Source organism: Periplaneta americana, chromosome 8 (genome assembly GCF_040183065.1).
Source record: "Periplaneta americana isolate PAMFEO1 chromosome 8, P.americana_PAMFEO1_priV1, whole genome shotgun sequence".
Classification (NCBI taxonomy): Eukaryota; Metazoa; Arthropoda; class Insecta; order Blattodea; family Blattidae; genus Periplaneta; species Periplaneta americana.
In genome coordinates, this window is record NC_091124.1 from 153,630,618 (window position 1) to 153,657,597 (window position 26,980).

Genomic DNA, 26,980 nt, shown 5'->3' on the forward strand with positions numbered 1-26,980 from the left:
TGTCTATGAATATGGCCCTTGATGTTTATACAGGGACCAAATGTCTGAAAAGTGAAGTTTTTACTGCAAACCCAATCTGTCTATCTTTGAAACTGTGGATTATATAGGCCTAACAATATTTGTCTGTTATGAAACTTATTGAAAAATTACATATTGTATAGAAAAAAAATTAATTATTCCAAATGGATTGACTTAGATCAGTGAATTTTGTAATGGACTTAGGCATATCTGAAAGAATTGTTGTGCAATTATTGTTTTCTGTCTAAAAAAATTTGTGTCAGTTCGTGCAGGCATTGTACTCCAGATTGTTTCTTTTCCATCAGGAAAAATGGCCATTTTCTAAAATTCTCTTCAGCTTGAAATTCGCGGCAAATACACCCGGGTCCGCCACTGCCATTTACAACATTACATTGTGAGTTGGTAACATTGGTCAATCAGCTTATTCCCTCCATTTTTAGTAATCAGCTGTGGAGTTTGTTACAAGTGTGGAAAGATTGGATTTCTTCCTTGAAAAAAATGAAAATAGGTCGAAATTCAGTGAGTATGGACGTGAAGTCGCAGATTATTGGGATGTGGAAGAATGACTGGAGATAATATCTAACTCCATTCCAAAATTCATTGATCTAAGTCAACACATTCTGGAATAATTAATTTTATTCCTACATAATATGTAATTTTTCAATAAGTTTCATGACACAAAAATTGTTGTATAGTCCATAGTTGGAAGACAGATTGCGTTTGCAGTAAAACCTTCACTTTCATAGGCATTTGGTCCCTGTATAAACATCAGGGGGTTTCACATAGGTATAAGGACAGAGTGAAACATCACCTATGGAGGGGTGTCCTTAAACGTTTGGTAAAACCTGTAACTTGAATAAATTAACATTTTTGTTATGTGAAAAACCTAGTTCTACATCGCAGCACATGATGGCTATCAGTAATTCGCGGTCCATAATTTTGGAAACGCTAGCGTATTTACATAGAACGTTGCAGAATATCTCACTGAATAATCGAATGGCTTTACACTGGAAGGACATGGGTTCGATTCTCGGCAGATGCAAGAAAGAACAGCAATTAACTTATGTTGTGGAGAAAGTATTACAATTAGTTCCATTGTTCCAGTATAATCATAATGGTAAACGACTAATATAATGTTGATACGGTATTGTTAATCTAAGAAGCAATTGTGACCACTGTCATGAGACTGAATGGAAAACCTGTTGCCCTTGGTTGGTATTGAACTCTCGACCTTCCCGCCTGTAGCCAGTGTATGCAAATGAGGCTTGGAAGAAGCTGTTAACCGTGAGCAGGACGGCGGGCAAATACTGCGTGACTTATTCCGAGAAGCTGCCCGGCTGGAATATCAAATCCATGCAGCGACCTTGCATAGCTGGCTCATAGTCACGAGTGCTAGCAAATATAAGATTTTAGATATTTATTCCAGTTGGAGAAAGTTGGTGAACCACCTGTCGTTCTGTCTCCGTCTTTCACTCACTCCTCCACTCTCTCTCTCTCTGTCTCTCTCTCTCTCTCGTTTTTAATTTGTATCTCTTTCTCTGACTTTCCATCTCTCTCACTTTGTCTTTCTGTTTCTTATTTTTCTCTACTTAAGTCTCTCAGGCTTCGTATTATCTGCCATTTCTCTTCTCTGTGTTCTTATGTCTCCATTATTGTTCTGCCAATGTCAAGTTCTCTCCCTCTATCGTTCTCCCCCCCCCCCGGCTCTTATTCCCTTTGCCCTACAGTTTCCCTTTGTCTTGCATTCTTTTATCATCTTTCTCGTTCTTTGTTTTTCAGTACCTCAGTCGTTCCTGCTCTCTCCTCTGCTTTATTCCCTTTCTTTATCCTGCGTTTCACCTTCTTTTATTTTTTGTTGTCCTGCATATTTTATCTTTACTTTTTATTCTTTCTGTAATTCTCGGTCTCTTTGCCACTGGTTCTCTCTGAATAGTGTAGCCTATACTGATGTAATTTCTGTCTTTTTGTTTATATATCCGTACCAGAAATTCCTCGTTTCTGTCACATAGAAGGAATAGTTATCCTAAAATTAATAACATGTCTTATATCAAATACCTATACTTACTTACTTACAAATGGTTTTTAAGGAACCCGAAGGTTCATTGCCGCCCTCACATAAGCCCGCCATCGGTCCCTATCCTGTGCAAGATTAATCCAGTCTCTATCATCATATCCCACCTCCCTCAAATCCATTTTAATATTATCCTCCCATCTATGTCTCGGCCTCCCCAAAGGTCTTTTTCCCTCCGGTCTCCCAACTAACACTCTATATGCATTTCTGGATTCGCCCATACGTGCTACATGCCCTGCCCATCTCAAACATCTGGATTTAATGTTCCTAATTATGTCAGGTGAAGAATACAATGCGTGCAGTTCTGCGTTGTGTAACTTTCTCCATTCTCCTGTAACTTCATCCCTCTTAGCCCCAAATATTTTCCTAAGCACCTTATTCTCAAACACCCTTAACCTCTGTTCCTCTCTCAGAGTGAGAGTCCAAGTTTCACAACCATAAAGAACAACCGGTAATATAACTGTTTTATAAATTCTAACTTTCAGATTTTTTGACAGCAGACTAGATGATAAAAGCTTCTCAACCGAATAATAACACGCATTTCCCATATTTATTCTGTGTTTAATTTCCTCCCGAGTGTCATTTATATTTGTTACTGTTGCTCTAAGATATTTGAATTTTTCCACCCCTTCGAAGGATAAATCTCCAATTTCTATATTTTCATTTCGTACAATATTCTGGTCACGAGACATAATCATATACTTTGTCTTTTCGGGATTTACTTCCAAACCGATCGCTTTACTTGCTTCAAGTAAAATTTCCGTGTTTTCCCTAATCGTTTGTGGATTTTCTCCTAACATATTCACGTCATCCGCATACACAAGAAGCTGATGTAACCCGTTCAATTCCAAACCCTGCCTATTATCCTGAACTTTCCTAATGGCATATTCTAAAGCGAAGTTAAAAAGTAAAGGTGATAGTGCATCTCCCTGCTTTAGCCCGCAGTGAATTGGAAAAGCATCAGATAGAAACTGACCTATACGGACTCTGCTGTATGTTTCACTGAGACACATTTTAATTAATCGAACTAGTTTCTTGGGAATACCAAATTCAATAAGAATATCATATAATACTTCCCTCTTAACCGAGTTATATGCCTTTTTGAAATATATGAATAACTGATGTACTGTACCCTTATACTCCCATTTTTTCTCCATTATTTGTCGAATACAAAAAATCTGATCAATAGTCGATCTATTACGCCTAAAACCGTACTGATGATCACCAATAATTTCATCTACGTACGGAGCTAATCTTCTCAAAAGAATATTGGACAAAATATTGTACGACGTCAACAAAAGTGATATTCCTCGAAAGTTACCACAGTTGGTTTTGTCCCCCTTCTTAAAAATAGGTACAATTATGGACTCCTTCCATTGTTCTGGTACAATTTCCTTTTCCCAAATAGCAAGTACAAGTTTATAAATTTCGCTATATAATGCACTTCCACCCTCTTGTATTAATTCTGCTGGAATTTGATCGATACCTGGAGACTTGTACTTTTTCAGATTTTCTATCGCAATTTCGACTTCTGAAAGCGTGGGTTCGGGTATAAATGGCTCAGCAGTTTGTATTTCAATTTCGTCCCGATCATTTCTATTTGGCCTATGTACATTTAGTAGTTGCGAAAAATAGATTTTCCATCTGTTTAGGACTGATGGAGAGTCTGCAAGCAAGTCACCATTCTCATCCTTGATCACGTTTACCCTTGGCTGATATCAAATACCTATTGTTCAGTAAAAGTCAGTCAACAAAATATACGCGTATAGATGCATAAAAACATACCAATAGACTAAGTTATAACACAGTCTAGTATATACAGTCACGAAGCTTTGAGTTGTGAGGGTGCTAGGAACAATAGACTGTGCCGGTACTATTTCGCATTGTCTGTAATGAGGCGATATTAGCGATCGTAATGGTTAGCAACTATCTATGGATGCATATTTACTACGTATTGGGCTTCGTGACTGCATGTACTAGACTGTGGTTATAATATCTATGCTCTCATTTTCTAATTCATGCTAAGATTCCGACAGCATTTTATAGTATCGTTACTGACTTAATAAATTAGAGAGAAAAATATAATTTACATTGTATCAATGCAATTGAAAATTTTGCCTTATTCTTTTTCGTTTTCTTTTTGACGTGAATCGTCCATAACAGACTTATAAATTGGGAACATGTGTAACATTTTTGTATAAGATGAAGTTCCTAAAGTTAATTATAAAGATGTTGATAAGATAATAGTCAGCCGTGCAAGTGCAAGCTAGACTAGTCCACCTATACAAGGGAGGCTGGGTACTCAAAATGAATAAATGAAAAAAATCATTATATACAGTATTTATATCTAAAGGTTGAAATTGATAAGTCGCAAGAAGAATATATGCGTGCATAATGCAATCTAAAAACAGAAGATAATGAAAGTAAAAATGGTGAACCGATAAACCCAAAACTTGCCTAAAAGAGTGGAAAAAAACGTGCGAAAGAACGTAGACAATGCGAAAAGAAACGATAAACAATTTCACAAGATGTACTAGCTATATAATAATGCCTCCACATCAACTGTAAATGTGAAAACAATAAATGTGATCAATGTTAAAGGAAGATAATCTTATAAAAATTGTATGAACAGTAATTTGTAGATCACTAATATGTGTGGCAGTCCGTAGTACAAGCAATACCTAAAGTATTTGAACTTACTAGTAATTACTTACTTATGGCTTTTAAGGAACCCGGAGGTTCATTGCCGAACTCGCATAAGCCCGTCATTGGTCCCTATACTGTGCAAGATTAATCCAGTCTCTGTCATCATAATTACATACCAAAAATAAAAACGTACCTGCAATCTAAGGAATTGCGTAAATTCCTTGTCATTCTTTAAATTTGCAACTACTCTACTCTGCAGAAAACGAGATCTGCATTAAGATGTACACTTAATACACGTTTGAGACAGTTTTATTATGAATTGTTTACAGGAAAAGATTAATAGGGTATAGCCTAACGTACAATTAGAAAACTTACGACTGCAAGAGTTTAACTTTACTTCTGTAAATTCGAGTCCATTTTATGCCTGCCTCCAGAACGGAACCACTCTCTGAAGGGTTTTGGTGTAGTTTAGGTACTAATGTAGAATAATGAGAAAGCTGATAAGTTATTACAGTATTTTAATTTCTTTCCATCCTTCTCTTTCTTAGTATAAGTGCATATTTATTATGAATATAATATAGTTTACTAGTTTCCTTTAATTTACACCTATGACAGGCTTAATGATGGATTATTATCAGTGGTGTATTTCTGAACAAAAAGTGCCCTGGATCTGGGATTTCGGTAGTTCCGATTATAGTTTGCGTCATCATCATCATCATCATTATCATCATCATCATCATCATCATCATCATCACTACCATTTCCGCAGGAATAGGCCTACTACTTATGGAATATCAGACGCAAATACACGGGTTCAAATCTAGTTATAGAGGTTGTTGGGTCTGCGGAGTAGATCTCACTATGAAATTGTTTAAATATGAGTAAAACATGGCGTTTATAACTGCAAAATTTGAAGATAATATGAAAATCATAAAAGTACGTACCTTAGCGTCGCCAGGCCTCGAAAAATTGTACCTTGACACAACTAAGGAATGCCTGGCCTGAAATACACGCCTAGTTATTACAGACAATTGATGAAAATGACCGGAATGAAAACGGGATTCTCTTTGCCATAAACGGCAATGTAGTCTCTGACTGCAATTTGATGAACCTCGTTCTTCGGAATGAAAAACCATTAAAATGCTATTTTTTGTAAAATTGCCAAGAGAAGAAATTACTTCCTGTATTCCGTCTTACAAAGGTGCATCAACACGGTTCAACTTTTCTTTCAATTTTACACATTCAAGCAGTGCATGCAAGATTGATATTAATTTAATGTTAAATTAATATATTCGTGTATACGTAGTGAAAATGACGTACAAAACGACGCACCATGCAGAGACGCAAACTTCATGCATCTTAATTCAACGTGCGTTTTAAACTCGATTCTTTCAATATTCTTCCCGGATTGCATGCGTACGCGCATGGAAAATTGAACCGTGTAGATGCAGCTTTATATGTTTGAACACGTTATTCGCACAAGAATGTTGACAAAACGAGACAAAGTGTTCAAATAATATTCTATCAGTCCATATACTCGTAAATAGGTGATATACGTATGTTACGTTCATACCACTAGATGGCAGACGTAGGGCCTACTCATTTCAAACATATCGCTTCTACAATAAAATAACTTCAAAGAGATTTTAAATGTACGAAACCTATACAGCTCGATACAGCCATAGAGTCCGGCGAAGTATGTAAAATCTTCGCCACTAGATGGCAGGAAAGTTGAATACTTTGCAGAACTCGAGAGTCCGTAAATAATAATTTTATTATAGACCAAAAGCATGGTGTGCGCAAGATTTTACTTAACAGTCGAGTAAAAGGAAAGGGTGGTGCCAATTGGCTAATTTATTATGATTGGTCACACAAAAAAGATCATTGCTTATTTCATTGTTTCTTATTACAGGAGAGAAAAAACCGCAACATTGTGTTCTTCCGTTTTGTAATAAAGCAGAGTACGTAATTTAAAAGTCATCTGTGAATTAATTTTACGATTAGATATAGTATGATTATAGTAAGCAATGGTTTTTTATCCAAGCAATCACAGTTGATTCGCTATATGTCTCAACTTTCAGAAAATAGGGGCTCCAGTACTGTCTTCTTCCTATCACCCAAATGGTTGTGTATTTGAATACTTCGTTCTGTATATACAGTATGTTTGAAAAAAGAAAGAAATTGTTGATACTGCCTCTGATGTCGATCAGTCAATTTATCTTATCTGGCATAATGATTTCTCATTACTTACTTAAATGGCTTTTAAAGAACCCGGACGTTCATTGCCGCCCTCACACATGCCATCGGTCCCTATCCTGAGCAAGATTAATCCAGTCCCTACTATCATATCACACCTTTCTCAAATCCATTTTAATATTATCCTCCCATCTACGTCTTGGTCTTCCCAAAAGTCTTTTTGCCTCAGGTCTTACAACTAACACTCTATATACATTTCTAGATTCATCCATACATGCTACATATTCTACCCATCTCGAACGTCTGGATTTAATGTTCCTAATTATGTCAGGTGAAGAATACAATGCAATGCAGTTTTGCGTTGCATAACTTTCTCCATTCTCCTGTAACTTCATCCCGCTTAGCCCCAAATATTTTTCTAAGCACTGTATTCTCGAACATCCTTAACATCCATTCCTCTCTCAAAATGTGAGTCCAAGTTTCACAACCATACAGAACAACAGGTAATAATTACTATTTTATAAATTCTAACTTTGTTTTTTTTTTAGAGCAGACTGAATGTCAAAATCTTCTCAACCGAATAACAACAGACAGTTTCCATATTTATTCTGCGTTTAATTTTATCTCGAGTGTCATTTGTATTTCTTACTGTTGCTCCGAGATATTTGAATTTTTCCACCTATTCAAAGGATAAATTTCCAATTTTCATATTTCCATTTCATACTATGTTTTGATCACGAGATACAATCATATACTTTGATATGCTTTCTCATTAGATGTTAGAAAATATAATGAGGAAAAAGTATTGCGATATTGCAAGAAAAAGTAGAATTTGGGATTTCCAGGGGAAATAAAAGTATTCAGCATTGTTGAATACAGAAAGGTGGTTTATTGCATGACATTGTTCTCTCCATGTACCTATGTATAACATGTTCTAAAGACTGATGAGTGGATTTTGTTCATGCGCAATGTTTCCGAATTTACCCAAGTTGTAGGCTCTTGTCATGCAATGTAATAATTTTTACTGCGAGAGCTAAAGGAAGATAATCGGAAAGCTAGATTAACATTGCATAAAAAAGTAAGAACTGTTATCCAAAAGACGCGCATGATTCGAAAACAGCTGCAATCGCCAAAATAAAACTTCTTGGTGAAACATAAAAAACGAGATATTTTGACAGATGCATTATTAAAATATGATACAGGAGTTATTTCTCGATTAGATTATATAAAACGAGCAGCCTATCACTCTAAATCTTTTTAATTAAAACAGTTACATGATTTTAATTTTGACTAACATTTTTAACCATACCAGCAAAATAATTTTGACCACCATTTTTAACCACACCAGCAAAATCAATGCCGTCAGTCCTAAGTCTGTTGAAAATGGAAAGGAAAATGTGTCAAATTATTTGTGCTCAACGCGAATGAACGATTTCAGATTGCTTTTGCTCTACTCGAATAAGAAATAAGGGTTGTTCAGGTATATTGTGCTCAATTCGTATGCACCCAATAGAAAGTATAATAATTTATCGGTCTGTGTTACATTTCTGTGCATTAAACATTTATTTGAGTATAAATACTTTGTATAGAATGTGTGCATCTGAATAAGTGGTGTTATTGACGGTCTTCTAAGGTTGCGGAATCATAACCATATTTATAATGGGAAGTTGCAATCAGCCTTAATGCATTTCCATTCAAATATGAAGGAAGCATGCTTAATAAAGTTTTTGAAGCAAGGAGCACTGATTATTATGATGTACCGAAGTATATATGATATTTCCGTGCAGGAATTCTGCGTTACCGTATGGTGAAGGATGGATAGAACAGAGAAAAATTCTCTCCGGCACCGGGACTCGAACCCGGGTTTTCAGCTCTACGTGCTGACGCTTTATCCACTAAGCCACACCGGATTCCAGTTCCGATGCCGGATCGATTCCCCTCAGTTTAAGTTATATCTCTCAGTTTAAGCGTCATCACGTAGAGTTGAAAACCCGGGTTCGAGTCCCGGTGCCGGAGAGAATTTTTCTCTGTTCTATCCATCCTTCATCGTAATTATGGTAACGCAGAATTCCTACCAGAAATATCACATGTACTTCGGTACATCATAATAATATGATATGCGTAAGTAATCACTTAGTGATTCAAGACGGCGCTTATCCCGTCGGATCCCGGCCACTTAGTCACTTGTAATTAGTGCACCTCTGTACATAGTGCGTAGGACATTGTGCCACTGTCACATATTCTGTAACACAATATAGGTCACCAAAGGGAAAACTGAGAGATAGAACTTAAACTGAGGGGATTCAATCCGTCATCGAAACTGGAATCCGGCGTGGCTTAGTGAATAAAGCATCAGCACGTAGAGCTGAAAACCCCGGTTCGGGTCCCGGTGCCGGAGAGAATTTTTCTCTGTTCTATCCATCCTTCATCATAAAGAGCAATGAATTGAGAATGAGAAAAACCTGACGTGAGGATGAATAAAATTGTTGTAAATTAGTGGCAGTGCATGTGTATGACAAATTTCATGAAATTCTTTACATTATGAGGAACTAATACTAAAATAGCTATTCAAGCGAATCCTGACAACGCTTTTCTTCTCATCGCTGCTCTCTTAATGGGACGCGCTACGGAATTTTTGTCAAAGTTGGTCATTTTCTTCAATTTATTTAAAATGGTGCCAAAAGTCTACGGTTTCTTGAAGAAATGCCGTAGTGAACATTTCAAAGCGATATCTTTGTTATAAATTAGATATTCAGTTTATTCCATGTATGTGGTTATTATATTCAGAATGCATATTACTCTTTTAAACTTTAAAGTGATTTTACCCCAAACCAAATTTTTTGTATTTTAACTGACTAGAAATCCAAAGATATCTCCTGAATGGCTACAGCTGCAGTAATGAAACTTTGCACACTTATTCACAAGTCTGTGCATTAAATGCTGTATTATGTGTATATTATGAAGAAAGCTGTAATTTTTATGTGAAACAGTGAAGTTCGAAAAAAAAATCAAACGTTCAAAGCAAAATTTTTTACTAATTAAGCATATTGACCAAGTAAAAACAATCCTCTACTTCATTATAGGGAGTCTTGGCTTCATTTTAAAATCTTAGGAAATTGATTATCTCACTAAAAACATAAATTATTTAAAAATAAAAATATAAAAACAGTTATCTAGGCTAATTTTTAAAATACAAAAAATTGAAAAAAAATCATGTGTATATTCAACAATATCTAACTCCTGTAAACTTTTGAAGAAAATACAATGAAAATTATAAAAATCAGTAGGCTAGTGCGTCGCCTTAAAATAACAATTATGGACATTTATTATTTTACATGCTGTATTTGTATCAAATCCACTTCGCTCAAAATTGAAACTCGAAACACAATATTTCGAAGTTCGCATAGATTTATTATGAGTTGCAGTCAAGTCGGAAGAAATTTAATCTTAAGAATAATAAAACGAATGCTTCTGATTGAGGTTGTGGCTGATATGTACAGTACATCTATTATCAGACAGTACATCTTACTTGATGATATGTATCGGAGGAAGAATAATTTATTGTTTGTATGCATCTGAAGTTTGATTAGTGTAATATGTAGATAATCGGCGATGTATGCAATGGAGGGGTAAAGGAACTGACCACTCTACCCCATTATCTCCAGGCCTAGTTGTCTCATAAGTGGTGCCTTGTTGGTATCACTTGTAAGATTAAGACCTGTCTTCGGATAGTTGACTAAACAACAACTGTATAATCTAGGCAATAACTTTCTGACTTCGATATAGAATTGTAACAAGGCTTTCACAGCTTGTTGCGGGACTTTCTTGGGTTAAGAAAGATGTTGAATACTGTGCATCAGAGTAGGACAAGTCGTCGTCTTGGTGGTCCTACGGGTGTGATCATTTCCGCCGCGGGTCTGTCTCTGCATATTAGATTACTCATTAAACACTTCAAGAAATTTTAAACACAGTTTCGTTACGACGCTATCTTAGCGCTGTAGATATGCTTTAATATCGATCGGGGAAAATTATTGTAGTACTACAAAATATTTACGGTTTTTTGGTAAGTTATTTAACGACACTGTATCAATTGCTAGGTTAATTAGTGTGATAGGTTTGGTGATATCGTGATGGTATTTGGCGAGATTAGGCCGAAGATTCGATTTTATAAATAAAACAAACGTCGATTTCATCAAAATCAACAGTAAATATATTTTTTCTCTTTTCCTCTTACGTACATAATACGAAATGACAAACAAAATCTATATATGTCTGGACAGGAAGTTCTCTGAAATATTTGCATTGGAGAACTGTACTTCTATATCCAGAATTATGTTTCTAACTGAATACTTTTCAGACAAAATCTTTGGAGTTCAAGTTAACATAACCTTGGCCTTGCTCTAAGGTTTTCCTTGAAAGTGAGTCTTTGGGGTTCAAGTTAACATAACCTTGGCCTTGCTCTAAGGTTTTCCTTGAGAGTGAGTCTTTGGGGTTCAAGTTAACATAACCTTGGCCTTGCTCTAAGGTTTTCCTTGAAAGTGAGTCTTTGGGGTTCAAGTTAACATAACCTTGGCCTTGCTCTTAGGTTTTCCTTGAGAGTGAGTCTTTGGGGTTCAAGTTAACATAACCTTGGCCTTGCTCTTAGGTTTTCCTTGAGAGTGAGTCTTTGGGGTTCAAGTTAACATAACCTTGGCCTTGCTCTTAGGTTTTCCTTGAGAGTGAGTCTTTGGGGTTCAAGTTAACATAACCTTGGCCTTGCTCTAAGGTTTTCCTTGAAAGTGAGTCTTTGGGGTTCAAGTTAACATAACCTTGGCCTTGCTCTAAGATTTTCCTTGAAAGTGAGTCTTTGGGGTTCAAGTTAACATAACCTTGGCCTTGCTCTAAGGTTTTCCTTGAAAGTGAGTCTTTGGGGTTCAAGTTAACATAACCTTGGCCTTGCTCTAAGGTTTTCCTTGAAAGTGAGTCTTTCAAGTTAACATAACCTTGGCCTTGCTCTAAGGTTTTCCTTGAGAGTGAGTCTTTGGGGTTCAAGTTAACATAACCTTGGCCTTGCTCTAAGGTTTTCCTTGAAAGTGAGTCTTTGGGGTTCAAGTTAACATAACCTTGGCCTTGCTCTAAGGTTTTGCTTGAAAGTGAGTCTTTGGGGTTCAAGTTAACATAACCTTGGCCTTGCTCTAAGGTTTTCCTTGAAAGTGAGTCTTTGGGGTTCAAGTAAACATAACCTTGGCCTTGCTCTAAGGTTTTCCTTGAAAGTGAGTCTTTGGGGTTCAAGTTAACATAACCTTGGCCTTGCTCTAAGGTTGTCCTTGAAAGTGAGTCTTTGTGGCTCAAGTTAACATAAGCTTGGCCTTGCTCTAAGATTGTCCTTGAGAGTGAGTTCAAATCTCACTTGAGCTGGTTGGGTTTCGTCCGAAGTTTTTCCCAACTATAAAGAGAATGTCGGGTAATTCCATGACGAATCCTCGGACTCATCTCGCTATCACAATTCCATTGATGCTCAATAACCTCGTAGTTGATACAACGTGTTTAAATAACCAAGTAAAAAGAAAATACATCACGGCTTACGTCATTATGACTGTTCCGTCTCCACATCAGCAAACGCTGAGACTCAAAACTGAGCCTCTTCCTTCTTGATCGTCGAACATTTTGCCTTTCTTTTGGTTTGTATTTTGTAAAATATTTGCGTGACGAAGTGAAGACATTATTTTATATGTAATAAATCCAAGCATTTCTGAAGTTGTTCATTATCGGTACTTCTCGTCTCTGTTGTTCTCTCTATGGGAAAGTAATGCTGTTCTGTAACTTGCATTACAGAGGAGCGCTATCCCAATCTGTGTGCTCTGTGCGAGCACCCCGAGCAGTGTGACTACCCTGACAAGTACTCCGGCTACGACGGCGCCCTGAGATGTCTCGCTGAGAACGGCGGAGAAGTAGCTTGGACCAAGGTCTACTACGTCAAGAAGCACTTCGGAGTGAGTACACTGAGTTTTACACTAGTTTAGAAGGATGGCATATGAAAGTTTGACAATCATGCAACCAGTATTGTCACAAAAACAGTGCAGGCACTTGTCGAATCTCTGAGACTATTCAAATGCAATCAGTGTCTTTCTACAGCCCAGCAGAATGTTTTTCTTCTGCTTCCACCCGGAACACCTAATTATAGCGTACATATTTATTTTTTTTCCTCAAAATGTCATAATCAGACAGCGGATTTTCGGTCTCGAACTGAACGTTCGATGTACGAAAGTCATTGAACTCATTGTCACGCTTCATCTGTACGCCAAGGGACGTGACGCCTTGTTGCTGTGTAGGGATCGAAAATCCGCTGTCTGATTATAATACAACACGGTGATAATAATAATAATAATAATAATAATAATAATAATAATAATAATAATAATAATAATAATAATAATGAATTTAAAACCGCTTGCTGCCTTCCAATCTCCATCTTCATAGTTTTGTTCAACGGATCATTTCGTCCAATGTTTATCATTTTTCTTGGTATTCTTCTACTTTTCTCCATTTTTTCGATTCATTTCTCTTTTGGATAGTCCCATCTTCCTTCATTCACAGTAGTTCTTTCCTTTAGTTTGATAGAAATCGTCTGTTTTCACTAGACCTATCTCTAATTACTTCACTTGTCTTTAATCGTCTCAGTATAACCTACCTGCTTATCTTCTGCAATAATCCATTTTATGACTAATAATAATAATAATAATAATAATAATAATAATACTTACGGTTTCTAGGGAACCCAGAGGTTCATTGCCGCCCTCACATAAGACCGCCATCGGTCCCTATCCTGAACAAGATTAATCCAATCTCTACCATCATATCCCTTACTTACTTACTTATTTACAAATGGCTTTCAAGGAACCCGCAGGTTCATTGCCGCCCTCACATAAGCCCGCCATCGGTCCCTATCCTGAACAAGATTAATCCAGTCTCTACCATCATATCCCACCTTCCTCTAATGCATTTTAATGTTATCCTCCCACCTACGTCTCGGCATCCCCAAAGGTCTTTTTCCGCTCCGGCCTCCAACAAATACTCTACGAAACCCCAACATAATAATAATAATAATAATAATAATAATAATAATAATAATAATAATAATAGTAATAATAATAATAATAATAGTAATAATAATACTAACAAGAAGAAGAAGAAGAAGAAGAAGAAGAAGAAGAAAAATAATATCGTTAATGTTTTATAGATTGTAATATGTACACATCACCCGTCGCTCTCATTATTTACTAAATAAGATAAGTCGTAACATAGTGGTTGCACCGGAAAGTGTGGCCAGGATGGTGTTTATGTAATACAGATTAAATCTTTATAGTTAAGAATTTCAACAATCTTACTGTTTGAAGTTTAATTAGGAGAATTGCTCATTAAAACAGTGACAAGAGATTCATAGGATCCCTGTAATCGCGTGAAATGATTTTGCCTTCGTTGAGTGTTTTTGTTATATTTCGATTTTTAAGGAATTGGTTCTTATTTATAAGGACTGTGAATATTATTCAGAGTGAAATAAATTTAATGCAATTTGTGTGTTGTGTCATTAATTATTATTTTTCCTTTTATTTCTTTACTTAATATAATTTATATCATATATATTTGGAAGCATTTACAATGAAATTAACGTGTATAATCTGAATTGGTTTGTTGCAGTGTATTTAGCATGGGTCTGTGTTGAGAGAAATAAGAAATATAGGCTAATTCATGCAAAGAAAAAAAGAATTAAGTCTATTCTTCTAGCAAACACCGTATCAATCCAAAAATCTGATCCATTTCTAAACAAATGACATTAGAACAGTCTTTAACTCATTGCCGTTGTTAAGCAAGTGACGTCAGAGTTGAAACTTCCGTAACGATTTCTTCATTTGATCCTTGAGCTTATACTTCTCACATTAAAGTGTACGGACTTGATATTTCAAATAATTCTATACAGTTATCATAGAAAGAGAGAAATTAAAATAATACCAAATCAAACATACACTCACGAATGGTTTAATTTCTGTTTCCGAAAATAATTTTCGAATTTAGAAATGATTTCTAAAGAAACAAATAGCAAATTGAATGTGCAAAATTACAACTTACTATAGAAAATATTAAATTTGGAAACATACTATTCAATTAGAAGAATTCTCTATAGGAATGACAACCTGGATCTCTTTTTGGTTTTCAGAAACCTCCTCTATGCCCAAGCAGTTAATTTTTAAGACTAACATTCTGTGCTGATCATCTGATCCCCGATATACGTAATGTAACCAACACACATGTAAAACATAGGTACAGTACATAGTCGTGGACACAATATGTTGAAAGAAAACTACATAGGTAATATAATAAAAAGGAAAAAAGTTTGACTTCTCAGTAGGTGCGGTTGCCCCTCCTAGCATACCTACAGGTGCCCATGATAACCATTACCATTACCACCATCACTATCGTCATCGCCATCACGTATCAACTTTGAATAGCTTTATAGTTTAACGGAATTGAAATAATGCAGCAATTACTGTGCAAGCAAGCCTCGGAACTTATCACCGTCGTTATTCCAAAACCTTGTAAATCTAATGATCGCTGAAATCGAAGTTTCAGGCTTAATGGTTGCAAAATATCGTTTCTCAATGGTTTATGAACGCTTATAGAAGAATGAACAATACATTTTTCCGCCAATAATTACATAAAACAAAACCACATTTGAATGATAATGTTAATACAAAGCTTCGTGTAGTTAATGTTTGATATGAGCCATTCAGAGCAGAAGTGGTGTAATTCAAGAATGGGTAATGAGGGTTGAAGTAAACATTCTATAAAATACAGCGCAAAGTAGCAATTAATAATAATAATAATAATAATAATAATAATAATAATAATAATAATAATAATAATAATGATTTATTTAACCTGGCAGAGTTAAGGCCATACGGCCTTCTCGAACACTCAACCAGAAGTAAAATTGCGTTACAAAAAACACTACAAATTTACAAAGTACACTACAATTTTATACACATAACTGAATAAGATAATAATAATAAAATGTAAACAACAAGTAAGTAGAAATCAGACATAATATATAACATACAGAAAGAAAGTAAAAAGCATAATAGAACGTGAAGAGAAAGTCAAAATAAATGAGACATACAAAGTATAAAAAATAAGACAATTAATAATAATAATAATAATAATAATAATAATAATAATAATAATAATGATAAAAAATAAGAATAGTAGTAATAATAATAATAATAATAATAATAATAATAGTATTAATAAAATAGTGCAGTACAAAGCATACAATTAATACAGTCTTTTTAGGTATACACGGTAAGGAAAATTATGATTATATATAGCTCAACTTATCACATTATAGATATACCATTATCGGAAAATATGAAAACAAAAATATAAAATAACTTAAATATCACTAGAACATAAAAAAATGTGAATACGTGGAAACATGCAATACAACACTTGTCATAATAGTAAGTTAGTTTGGCAATTCGTCTTAAGATAATTTTCTAACTTGGATTTGAAAGATTTCAATGTTCGGCAGAAATTAATATTCACTTTATTTAAACTAGTAGTAATCAGTGGATAGCAAGAACGACATATTAATTGCTACTTTGCACTGTATTTTACATAATTTTTACTTTAAACCTCATTATCCAATATTGACTTACACCACTTTTGCTCTGAACGGCTTATATAGGCCTTTACGAGTTTTTGATGCTTTATTTTGTTAACGCAAAATCTAGTTAATGGTCAATGCGAGGTTTTGGTATTTATATTTTGTGAAAGAACCTGCTAGCGCTACACATTAATAGGCTTATTTTTGTTCTTACAGAAAAATATTGTTTTCTGGAGTTACGAGGTTTTGTAGCACCAGTGCCGTTATGTCGATTACTGTTGTTTGCAGCTACCTATCGGGGCAGGCGAAGCGGTGCCGACAGGGGAGGACCCCGACAACTACGCTTTCCTGTGCCCCGACGGCACGAAGAAGCCCATCACCGGCCGGCCCTGCATCTGGGCGGCGCGTCCCTGGCAGGGATACATCACGAACACAGACGTGGAAGACATGAGTGAGCTGCGCTCTCAGATCTCGCTGGCCGACAACATCGGTGAGACTGAGCACGCCGCCTGGCTCAGCAAAGTGCTGGACCTCAACAACAAGACCGTGGCCGTTGACAACGGGGGCCCCTTCTCGCCCCAGCAGTACCTCGACAAGGGTGAGTCTGACGCGCGCAAAATAACACATTTTGATTGTATATTTACCAGTACATTTATAAAAACTTAGGTTATAAATAAATCAGTTCTAAAGCAAATAAAATTAATTTTGGAAATATCCAGAAAAATGAACAGTGGTATTAATTTATGAGTCACACATCGAAGTTTTGACGTCGCGCAGTGCCTCGTTCTGTAGCTTCAAGACGAGACTATCAGAGAATGAAAGTACAATTTGTCTCAGGCTCGGCTTCTTCAACCTTTGTTAAATTATAATAGTGTGTTATTTCATTTTAACTGTAAACTTAACAGTTGAAGCATTTCCTCAACTACTCTTAGTACTAACAGGCTGTTAAAACCCATGTTAATTTAACTGCTCAATTTGATGCAGTTAAATCATTTAACTCTCTATTAGCATAGAAGTATTCAATATGGCTGGTGCATTAGATGTTGAACTTCTGTATCTTGATTGTATAGAAAATGATATCCATGAATAGGCCTACATAAAGAGAGCGGATGATTTCGATTATTTGTCAGAACAGAAGTTTTTACAAAGATATAAACTATTTTCTGCCAAGCCTCATTTTTCGCTTTCAACTTAGATCCGTTTGTTTGTTTATTCTCAATGATTGGTTTATACTGCGAAATTATTTCCAGCAAAAGGCTTCTCTCGAACGAAAAGAAATTAGTCCCACGATTTCATTTTGTTCCAGTGTTTTCCATTTCAAAACAGCAATACCAATACGGCAATACGCCGCTCCAAGATACAGACGATGGAAAGAAGTATAAATCATACCTGAGAGAATAGAAAGACTTCTATCCTCTCTGAATCAAACAACGGAAACAAGCGAGAATCGCACCTATTAGGTTACGTCCTTTTCCGGCTTCTTCCCTTCAAAATTCTCTAAGTTCCTTCAATGGAATGGTGAAAAATGGAGTGAGACAAGTAACCGGCTTGGAGCTCACATAGTTTTTCTCACAGTCTCAAATTCCTCTGAAAGTACGTGCGATCATGTACCTTCTAATTGTTTCTCCTCTCACTTCCTTCTCTATTTAATTCATTCGTTCGTTCGTTCGTTCGTTCGTTCATTTAATTTATTCAGGTGTGAAGTTCATTATTTGGTAATATGTTTACTCATACCAATATTCCTTTATCTTGTACGTTCTACGTCAGTTTTAACTCCGAATCATACTATTTTATAAACAAAATAAATGGTGACAAAAAGATGACATATCTCGTACGTTTTGTAGAAGATAGGATGACAACCTAAGAGAAAAAGTCCGCAAGAATATAAAAGTGAACCGTAAGTAATGTCATTAAATTCAGGGGATTATTCTTTGAGTTATTTCAAACAAAACAGTTTAATATAGTTTTTCTCGTTTTTGCTTCCTTTTCGAGATAAAAATTGTTTTATGTGAAACATTTCATAGCGTGTTTTGGGAAAGAATTGATTTAATTTTCGATATGCTCAGTTAGTTTAAGAAACCAGTGTATCGTGATAGTAAATGATTGAAAGAATTTTAGTTTCATCCTTTAAATGTGCAGAAATTTGATCCGAACAAATGTAACTTTTCGTTCGGAAAAGAAATTTTTAAAACGTAATGCGCTCTGACAACGCTATAAAGGTACTCTCTGGAGAGAGGAACTTCGCATAAGCGAGGGATGGGTGAGACAACGAGAAATGTAAACATAACACACACAAATGATTTTAAAGACGTCTCGGGAAATGTGGTTTCTTTCATGTAAGTCTACAGGATACTACTTAAAAAATTAAAGTTGGACGGAACTATTTCTAATTGACTAAAGAAAATGCTTGTAGTACGAAAAACAGAGAAATCATTAATTAGATATTTAACGAAAAATAAGCTTTTCTTATTACTTATGTTCACCGAATTTTTAATTTAAATTAAATCGAAGAATTTAGAAATAATATTTTTAATTTTGTTCGTTTAACGTAAAATAAGCATATCATAACTTATTTTAGCGTTTTCCTTTAGAGTTTAAAATATTTTAAAATTCTGTTTTTATAACGTGAAATAAGCATAATTATTGCTTTGTTCTCCATAATATTCAATTGAAATTGAAGTGTAGAAATATTTCTTAATCTTTTAACTTATTTTGAAATAAACGTATCTTACTATTTGTGTTTTCTGAATATTTAATTAAAATTAATTTGTGAATTTCCCAAGATTTTGTTTACCGTGCAATGAGCAGTGTTCATTCTCCGCTCTCTAACGCAGTTTAAACGCAAAAATTAATGATATGTTTTTGTATTTTTTTTTCTTACGAGTATAAAAGCAATGTACATGGCAATGACCTTCCACTAAACTATTCAGAACAAGCCAAGTGAAGGAGTTGTTGAAAGCAACACAACGTGATGTGAACTCCCTTCTGATTACAACGTTGCAAAATTTCATAATTCACGTATTTTAAAATACACTTTTTTTTTCTGGAAAACTATTCAAAATATAGTAAAATGGTATTTGACTTTTTTGTTGCTCTTTACTAAAGGAATCCACTATACTCCAATGTAACTCCCAGTGATTTTCTCTCTGGGGAACTTCAAAAGATAAAATGTATAACATTTAACCAAATACGAGTAACACAGAACTGTAATATATGGTTGTTTCCGATCTCTGATAATGAATTTGAATGACATCATGTGCGTCAGGAATCACACCGACAGCTGAATTGCGGCGAGAGGTGACAGACTAGTAGTGAGTGGTTTCATAATCAGAGTGCACGGTGTATCACAGTAGCAATGCCCAAGAAAATCGAGCCTTTTAGGGAGGGGTACATAACAACCCTTTTCGATACCAAGTACAGTTACGTGAAAATCATAGGAGCCTGCAAAAAACGTGGTTTCGTTATTCCCAAGAAAGGCATCTTGTGTGTACCTAATAAGGCTGGCAAAGCTCGGATGGAATTAATTCCAGAGTGGAAAAAGCAAGCAAATCTACCTCCTGTCACAAGTCGCCGCACCCCACGAGATGATACAAATTAATTCCATTCGAGCTTTACCAATCTTATTAAGTACACAGAAGATGCCTTTCTTGGAAATAACGAAACATAGATTATTGCAGGCTTCTTCTATTTTCGCTTAACTGTACTTGGCATCGGAAAGGGTTGTTATGTACCACTCCCAAAAAGGCTCGATTTTCTAGGGAATTTCTGCTGAGAGTAGCCGTGCACTCTATGAGATCAGTCACTAGGCCTACTGGTCTGTCACTTCGCGTCACAGTTCAGCTGTCGTGTGACTCCTGACGCACATGATGTCATTCATATTCGTTATGAGAGATCGGAAACAACCCTGTATAGCAGCGTTTCTCAAACTTTTTTAAGTCAGAACAGTTCCGCAGTTCCGTTACTCTTGTTTCTTTCGAAAGCAAATTTATCATTTTTGTAGCATATTTTAATACCAGTATATTTATATTTTAAAACAGAATTAATTAATTAAAATTAATTTAATTTAATTTTATATTAGTATTAACTAATTAAGTTAATGTTAATGCGAAAAAAATCATTTTTGTTTTTTAATAAATCATGGCTATTAGAGTTTGGATAATCTTGAACTCATTAACTAAACAAAATAAATAAATGTTGTTACTCACATTAATGAGATGGATAAGCCTGCCGATTCTTGCACAGTTGTTCTATATTTGGATGTATGCTCGTAAGCTTAAGTCGGAGATCGTCACATACATCGAGTCGATTTCGGTACTTTGTTTTTATTGGAGTTAGTTATGAAAACCCTTCCTCATACAGATACGTAAAGGCAAACTGAATATTATAATCTATAAAGCATCATTGTACAGTTCACTATATTCCCTTTTCACTTGTAATGAGGTCCAGAAATTAACCATACATTCCGCTTGGAATTTCATTTTAAGTCCGGTGTCATTCGAGAGTTCAATTAATTGTTCTCTTTCACTCAATGAAAGTTTGTTATTTTCAATTCGCAATGAAAGAGATCACCAACCCATGAAAATTCGTCATATTTACGTGAAAAATAAGTTTAAAATTGTGACCTCAGAGTTTCGAGGTACGAACATATGTCATTGCATAATTCTTTACCAATAACGAAATCATTTTCAACCAAAAAAAGACTCTAGGGATGGAAATAATGAAAAAATCCTCTATTTTACGGAACTGACCCACAAACCAAGTTTCCTCTCGAACACTATTTTCTCATGCGCATTGAGAACAGTCAAACAGTTCGTTTAGTTTTGAGAATACATCTGGAAGATATGCCAATGTACTTAGCCACATGTCATCAGCTGATGTGCAGGGAAAAGATGACGAGAAATGCCATGTTCATAGTGCTTTAAATCCCTCTTTTGTTGCTGAGAGTAGAGTGGGAAGTCAGTAGACAGGTAGGGTAATAAATTTCATAAAATGTCAGTACTTAAAGAAAAAGTGAAAGCCGATTGCCATGTGTAATTTCCAAACTCTGAGATTTTGAGCTATAGTGTGATACGCAATTCTTTTGAATTTTATTTTTTCTTCTGTCCTTTTTGAAGGACCACAAGGGCAGACCTCTGGGACCACAGGTGGTCCGCGGACCATAGTTTGAGAAACGCTGCTGTGTAGCATGCAGGAAAATATTGTCCCTAATTTTGAAGGGAACTACAGCGAGCAGGTTCTAAAATATTTGGAACAAAAATACAGATATGTGCATTATTTCGATATTAATCCACTTGTAGGTACTGAATCTGAAGAAATTATTCGAATAATATATGAACAATAGTTGCAAGGAAGTAGGAAGGCTGAACGTCATTTTCTCGACAGTAGGTTGATGAAAATGTGAATGTGTGTGAAAAATAAAAATAAAATTATTTCTGCAGATCGCAATCCTTTCTGTACTTAGTTTAGTTTAATGGAAATGGGAGATAACGGATAAATAACTGTATATGTTTTTTAGCCTGTAACATTGAATAACGTTGGATAACGGGTGTTACAGCAAACTACACGGACGTGATTGAGCGGGACACTGGCGATCCACACCGTCCTGTGCGCTTCTGTGTGACGTCGGACACGGAGCTGGAGAAGTGCCACGTGCTGCGTCGCGCCGCCTTCTCCAGGGACATTCGCCCTGCCTTCGACTGCGTGCAGGAAAGCACCAATCAGGACTGTATGGCCACCGTGCGTGACAACGGCGCTGACGTGATTACGCTCGACGGCGGCGACGTCTTCACAGCCATGAGGTAACGTACAGCACAAAATGCTGCTGCTTTTCGGATATTAATTTCAGTTGTAGTTCTACAGTGCATACATTGTATCTTTTCATACTCGAGGAAGTAGGGTTGAAGCGGCAGTGCACAGCGCAGGTGCCCACACGCGGTCCCCAATGAGCGTCGGTTATGGATTAAGAACATGTGAAATAAACCGCAGAACGGATTTTTTTTTTTTTTATATAATTTGAAATTGTGAAAGTACTGAAAATGTTTACCTTTCCAAAGACGATATTGAAAGCATGGGAAAATAAAATGTAGGCCTATACACTGTATTATGCATTAGTTAATTTCTCAAGCCAACCGTTTTCACTCTTACACTTCTAACTACCGCGAATGCCTTGCTTACAAGTGTATCCCGTAGGCTTATAAGATTTACAACGTAGATCAATGTTTCTCAATTTTTTTTTTATGACGAGATCCCCTTTTCTTCACATTACTTCAGTGCGGCCTCCCTGGTCTATGATGTAGAATAGAACAGTGATGTCCACATCTGTGGAGTAACGGTCAGCGCGTCTGGCCGCGAAACCAGGTGACCCGGGTTCGATTCCCGGTCGGGGCAAGTTACCCAATATGAGCAAATGCTGGGTAACTTTCGGATTCATTTCACCGGCATTATCACCTTCATCTCATTCAGACGCTAAATAACCGAAGATGTTGATAAAGCGTCGTAAAATTACGTACTAAAAAAAGAACGGGGGGGGGGCTGCTGCCCTCTGGGGGGGTGGAGGCTAAAAAGCAGGGAAGGGATAAAATGGGTAAAATGTGTATATTATACATTTTTACAACTATAAATTTAATTTTTGCTATATAGCATCCTCTTGTTATTAGTATTATTTTCTCCAAGATTCATTATTATCAACAGTAATCTCACTAGAGGTTTTGATTTATCTAGAAAAAATCAAAACTCGAGTGGGATGTAATTGACTATTACACGATTAGAAGAAAGTAGATAAAGATTAGAAGTAACGAAGTACTCTAATACAATAAAATATTGACTTACGAAAATACTGAACTGTCTTCAAATTTATTATTGTACCATTGTATTCCGCTAGATGGCAATAGTGTGTTATGATTAGCTGTTTTCTTGTTATCAGTTGTGCCAACTATAAAATCTTCATTGAACTCTATGGAGGTTACTAGTCAAGAAGGCTTTGTTGATTCCGTTTCATTTTTATTAAAACAGTTGCATTCCACTTCAATTATCCGATCCCAGTAATCAACCTCACTTGACAGATGATTTTCAATAAATCTTAGCATTAAACAATCTCTGATACGTGACTATCCATAATATCACACAGCAGAAGCTATAACATAACCTAAATATAATATACAAGTGTTTGAAAAGTTATAATTAGGAATGATGAAATAAGAAAAGTTTTAATTAAGGATGATGAAATAAAAAATAAACATGAATAATTTTAAAAGGAACAATTATTGAAAGTACAATTTTCAAATTTGAATGTTTTAGTAGTTGGTGGTTCAGTTGATGTTATATTGGACGTGTGCGTAAAATAAGTAGAACTCGTTGATGTACATGGTGTATTCCTCAACTTATTCAGGATTACCGAATGGTGCTCTTTATTTATTTGTAAATAGGATTTCAGGGAAGATGCATAGCTATGACCAGAGATCTTTATTAATTATTGTTCTTGAATGTCAATGCGAGTCATATTTGAAAGTGCTGTGTATTACAGCACAATATAGTATTTGAATGTGGGTATATGCAGAAAAAATAATAGTGTGGAAAAATGACTAAAAATGTCTATTTTCAGTCACGAGAACCTGTTTATTATTGTGAAGTGTAACTGAAGTATGCATTTTGACGACGATTACGTTGACAAAATTTGCTAACATGTAAATGAAAGGAAAATGTTTATTTTTTCTGCAAAATTCGAAATTGGGTGTTTTTTCTCGAAAAATGGCTAAAATTTCATCCAGCAGATTAAAACGCAAACTGAAAGGAATACATATGAGTGGCGTTCTAAAAGTAAGTTTAATAATTACAAGATTGTTACAATCAGCATTCACATTAACTTAAACATCACCTTCTTACAGAAAACTGAATTTAAAATTAAGCAGTTAAAATATATTGATTACAAATAATAAAATATTGTTATGAACATTCTCCTTAATTATGCTTTTCTACAAATCATTGTAATGACATTTGAGCCCGTTGCAATCATAATAGTACATTATGCAACGAGCCTATAATGATAGTAATTAAGAAGCGAATATGGATGTTTATGAAACGAGCGCAAGCGAGTTTCATAATTTTCATACGAGCTTCTTAATTACCATTATAGGCCAGTTTCATAAGACTTTTTATGCTCGACCATATTTCTAACTTGAAATTATTCAGATGTATACATTTTGTTTGTATCTGACAAGATCGGAAGTGACCTTGTTCTAGGTCGTGAATTGTGAGATGTGCGCAGACGCGAAAGTATTGATTTTTTCCGAGGAACAATAATGTCATTGACCTTGATGTAATCCCGTTAAACTTGGTATAACCTTGATTATTGAATTCGACATTGAAAAACGAGATGACAAATTGAATTTATTTGAATAGTATTTACAATTTACGCTAATTATTATAGCAACAGAACATAACCTTCTACTACAGTATTGGATTTTCAGCCTCCGTGACTTTTCGCTAATTCTCTTTCGATTGCATATCCGAGAATAATCGATACTTGCGGTTTTATAACGGTACAAAGCCGACTTGTCATTGGCTGAACACCTGTAAGCTGAGTTGTCATTGGCTGAAAACACCTGTACTTTAATGAGTAGGTGTACTTTAATGACATGCATTAAAGGACTGCTATCAGGTGTATAATTACTACATTTCGGCATGGTCGAGCATAAAATTATATTATTAATGTCCCAAAACTACACAAATATATGTATTTAATTATTATCTGAGTGGAAGGCATTGCATTAATACAGAAAACAATTACATATCTTTAGTAACTGACATAAAATTTATGTTAAGATTACAAGATTACAACAGTTGACAGTTATAAGAGCTAGGAAGAAAGCCAATTGAATTATTTTCTTTTAGAAGATGAAAAACCTGTTTATGTTATGTTGAATAGATTGACTTGCAACTATTGAAGGCAAGGGTGTAACTTTACAACAACCATTCCCGAAATGGAATGAGAATGGCTTCTGTAGTGAGGAAGGAGAAACTCAGGGAGTTCCTGTTCATATCAGCTGTGTTGGAACAATGGGCTCGACCTGGTTCAGGTGTCGCTGTTATGTTGTATTGTGTTTCCTCGAGCCTCATTACAAGTTTTAACAATTCTCCATTGAAGCTTCAATGGGAATTTTGACACATTGAAGACATTACGTCATAAACATTGTGACGCACGTTTGTCGAACGGTCATAGCGTCTGTTTTCTACGTCAGAGGTCTGACTGAATGACTCAGCGAGGCAAATTAAATTTTGCTATGAAATATAGTGAAAGATAGGACAGCGCTTTTGCAAACTATTTGCATTTTCTTTACAAGAATTTCACCATTACTCCATAATTTACCACCACCCTTAATGATTTTATGAACAGTAATCTCACTAGAGGTTTAGATTTATCTAGAGAAAATCAAAACTGGAGTGGGATTTAATTGACTATTACACGATTAGAAGAAATTAGAAAAATAAAGTACATACTCTAATACATAAAAATATTAATTGACTTACTGAAATTCTATTTCACTAATATTAGCTTCACCAAAACGTTTGAACGAAGCCGCCATTTTCAGTTGAATGTCTATGCTGTAAACAAATGACGATCGCAAAGTATGTTTTATAGTACCGTAAAGAATTTGCAGTTTGAAATGTTGGCAAACAAAGAAACAAATGGTAGGGAGATGATAAAAACAGAAGGAAGTATATAAAGTTTAGAAGAAATAAAGTATCTAATAGAATAAAATAGATATTAATTTACTTATTAAAATTCTATTTCACTGATGTTACCTTCACCGAAAAGTTTGAACGGAGCCGCCATTTTCAGTCGACTATCTATGCGGGAAACAAATTACGATCGCAAAGCATGTTTTATAATACCATAAAGAATTTTCAGTTTGAATTGTTGGCAAACAAAGAAACAAATGCTGGGGTAGTGATAAAAACAAACAAATGCTAGGGAAGCGATAAAATTAAACAAATGCTATGGTAGCGATAAAATTGTGCGATAAGCGGCCATGATTGGTTGAAAGACGTCCTTTCGTATCGTTTTATTGGTCAAAAGTAGTATGACGTAGTAAAAGTGTAATAGTCAGTCAAACATTGATCCATTCAGCATATTTGTAGGGGATCAATTCTGTAGGATCCCTACAGAATAAGAAACACAGAACAAATGGGTGTCAACTAATGACCCACACTTTTTAATTATACAGATTAAAAATTGATTAAAATAACTACCACCGGCTTAGCTCAGGCATTAGACGGATTTGCCTAGTGATCCGGAGCTGCGTTCGGATGGGGGTTCGATTACCACTTCGGCTAGTTACCTGGTTCGGCGTTTTTTCAACTGTAATACGACTGTCAGGTGATATTTACTCCTCGGCACTTTGATCCCGAAC

The 26,980-nt window shown here is 35.5% G+C and overlaps 1 protein-coding gene across 1 annotated transcript in view; it reads left to right on the forward strand.

Annotated features, from left to right (window-relative positions):
• The window catches only part of Tsf1 (Transferrin 1), a 101,006-nt gene that overhangs the window by 40,743 nt on the left and 33,283 nt on the right, over positions 1–26,980 (forward strand). Inside the window, exons 6-8 of the mRNA XM_069833826.1 lie at positions 12,746–12,903; positions 16,860–17,169; positions 22,126–22,369. Coding sequence (XP_069689927.1) covers positions 12,746–12,903; positions 16,860–17,169; positions 22,126–22,369 — 712 coding nt within the window. The remainder of the gene's footprint in view (positions 1–12,745; positions 12,904–16,859; positions 17,170–22,125; positions 22,370–26,980) is intronic.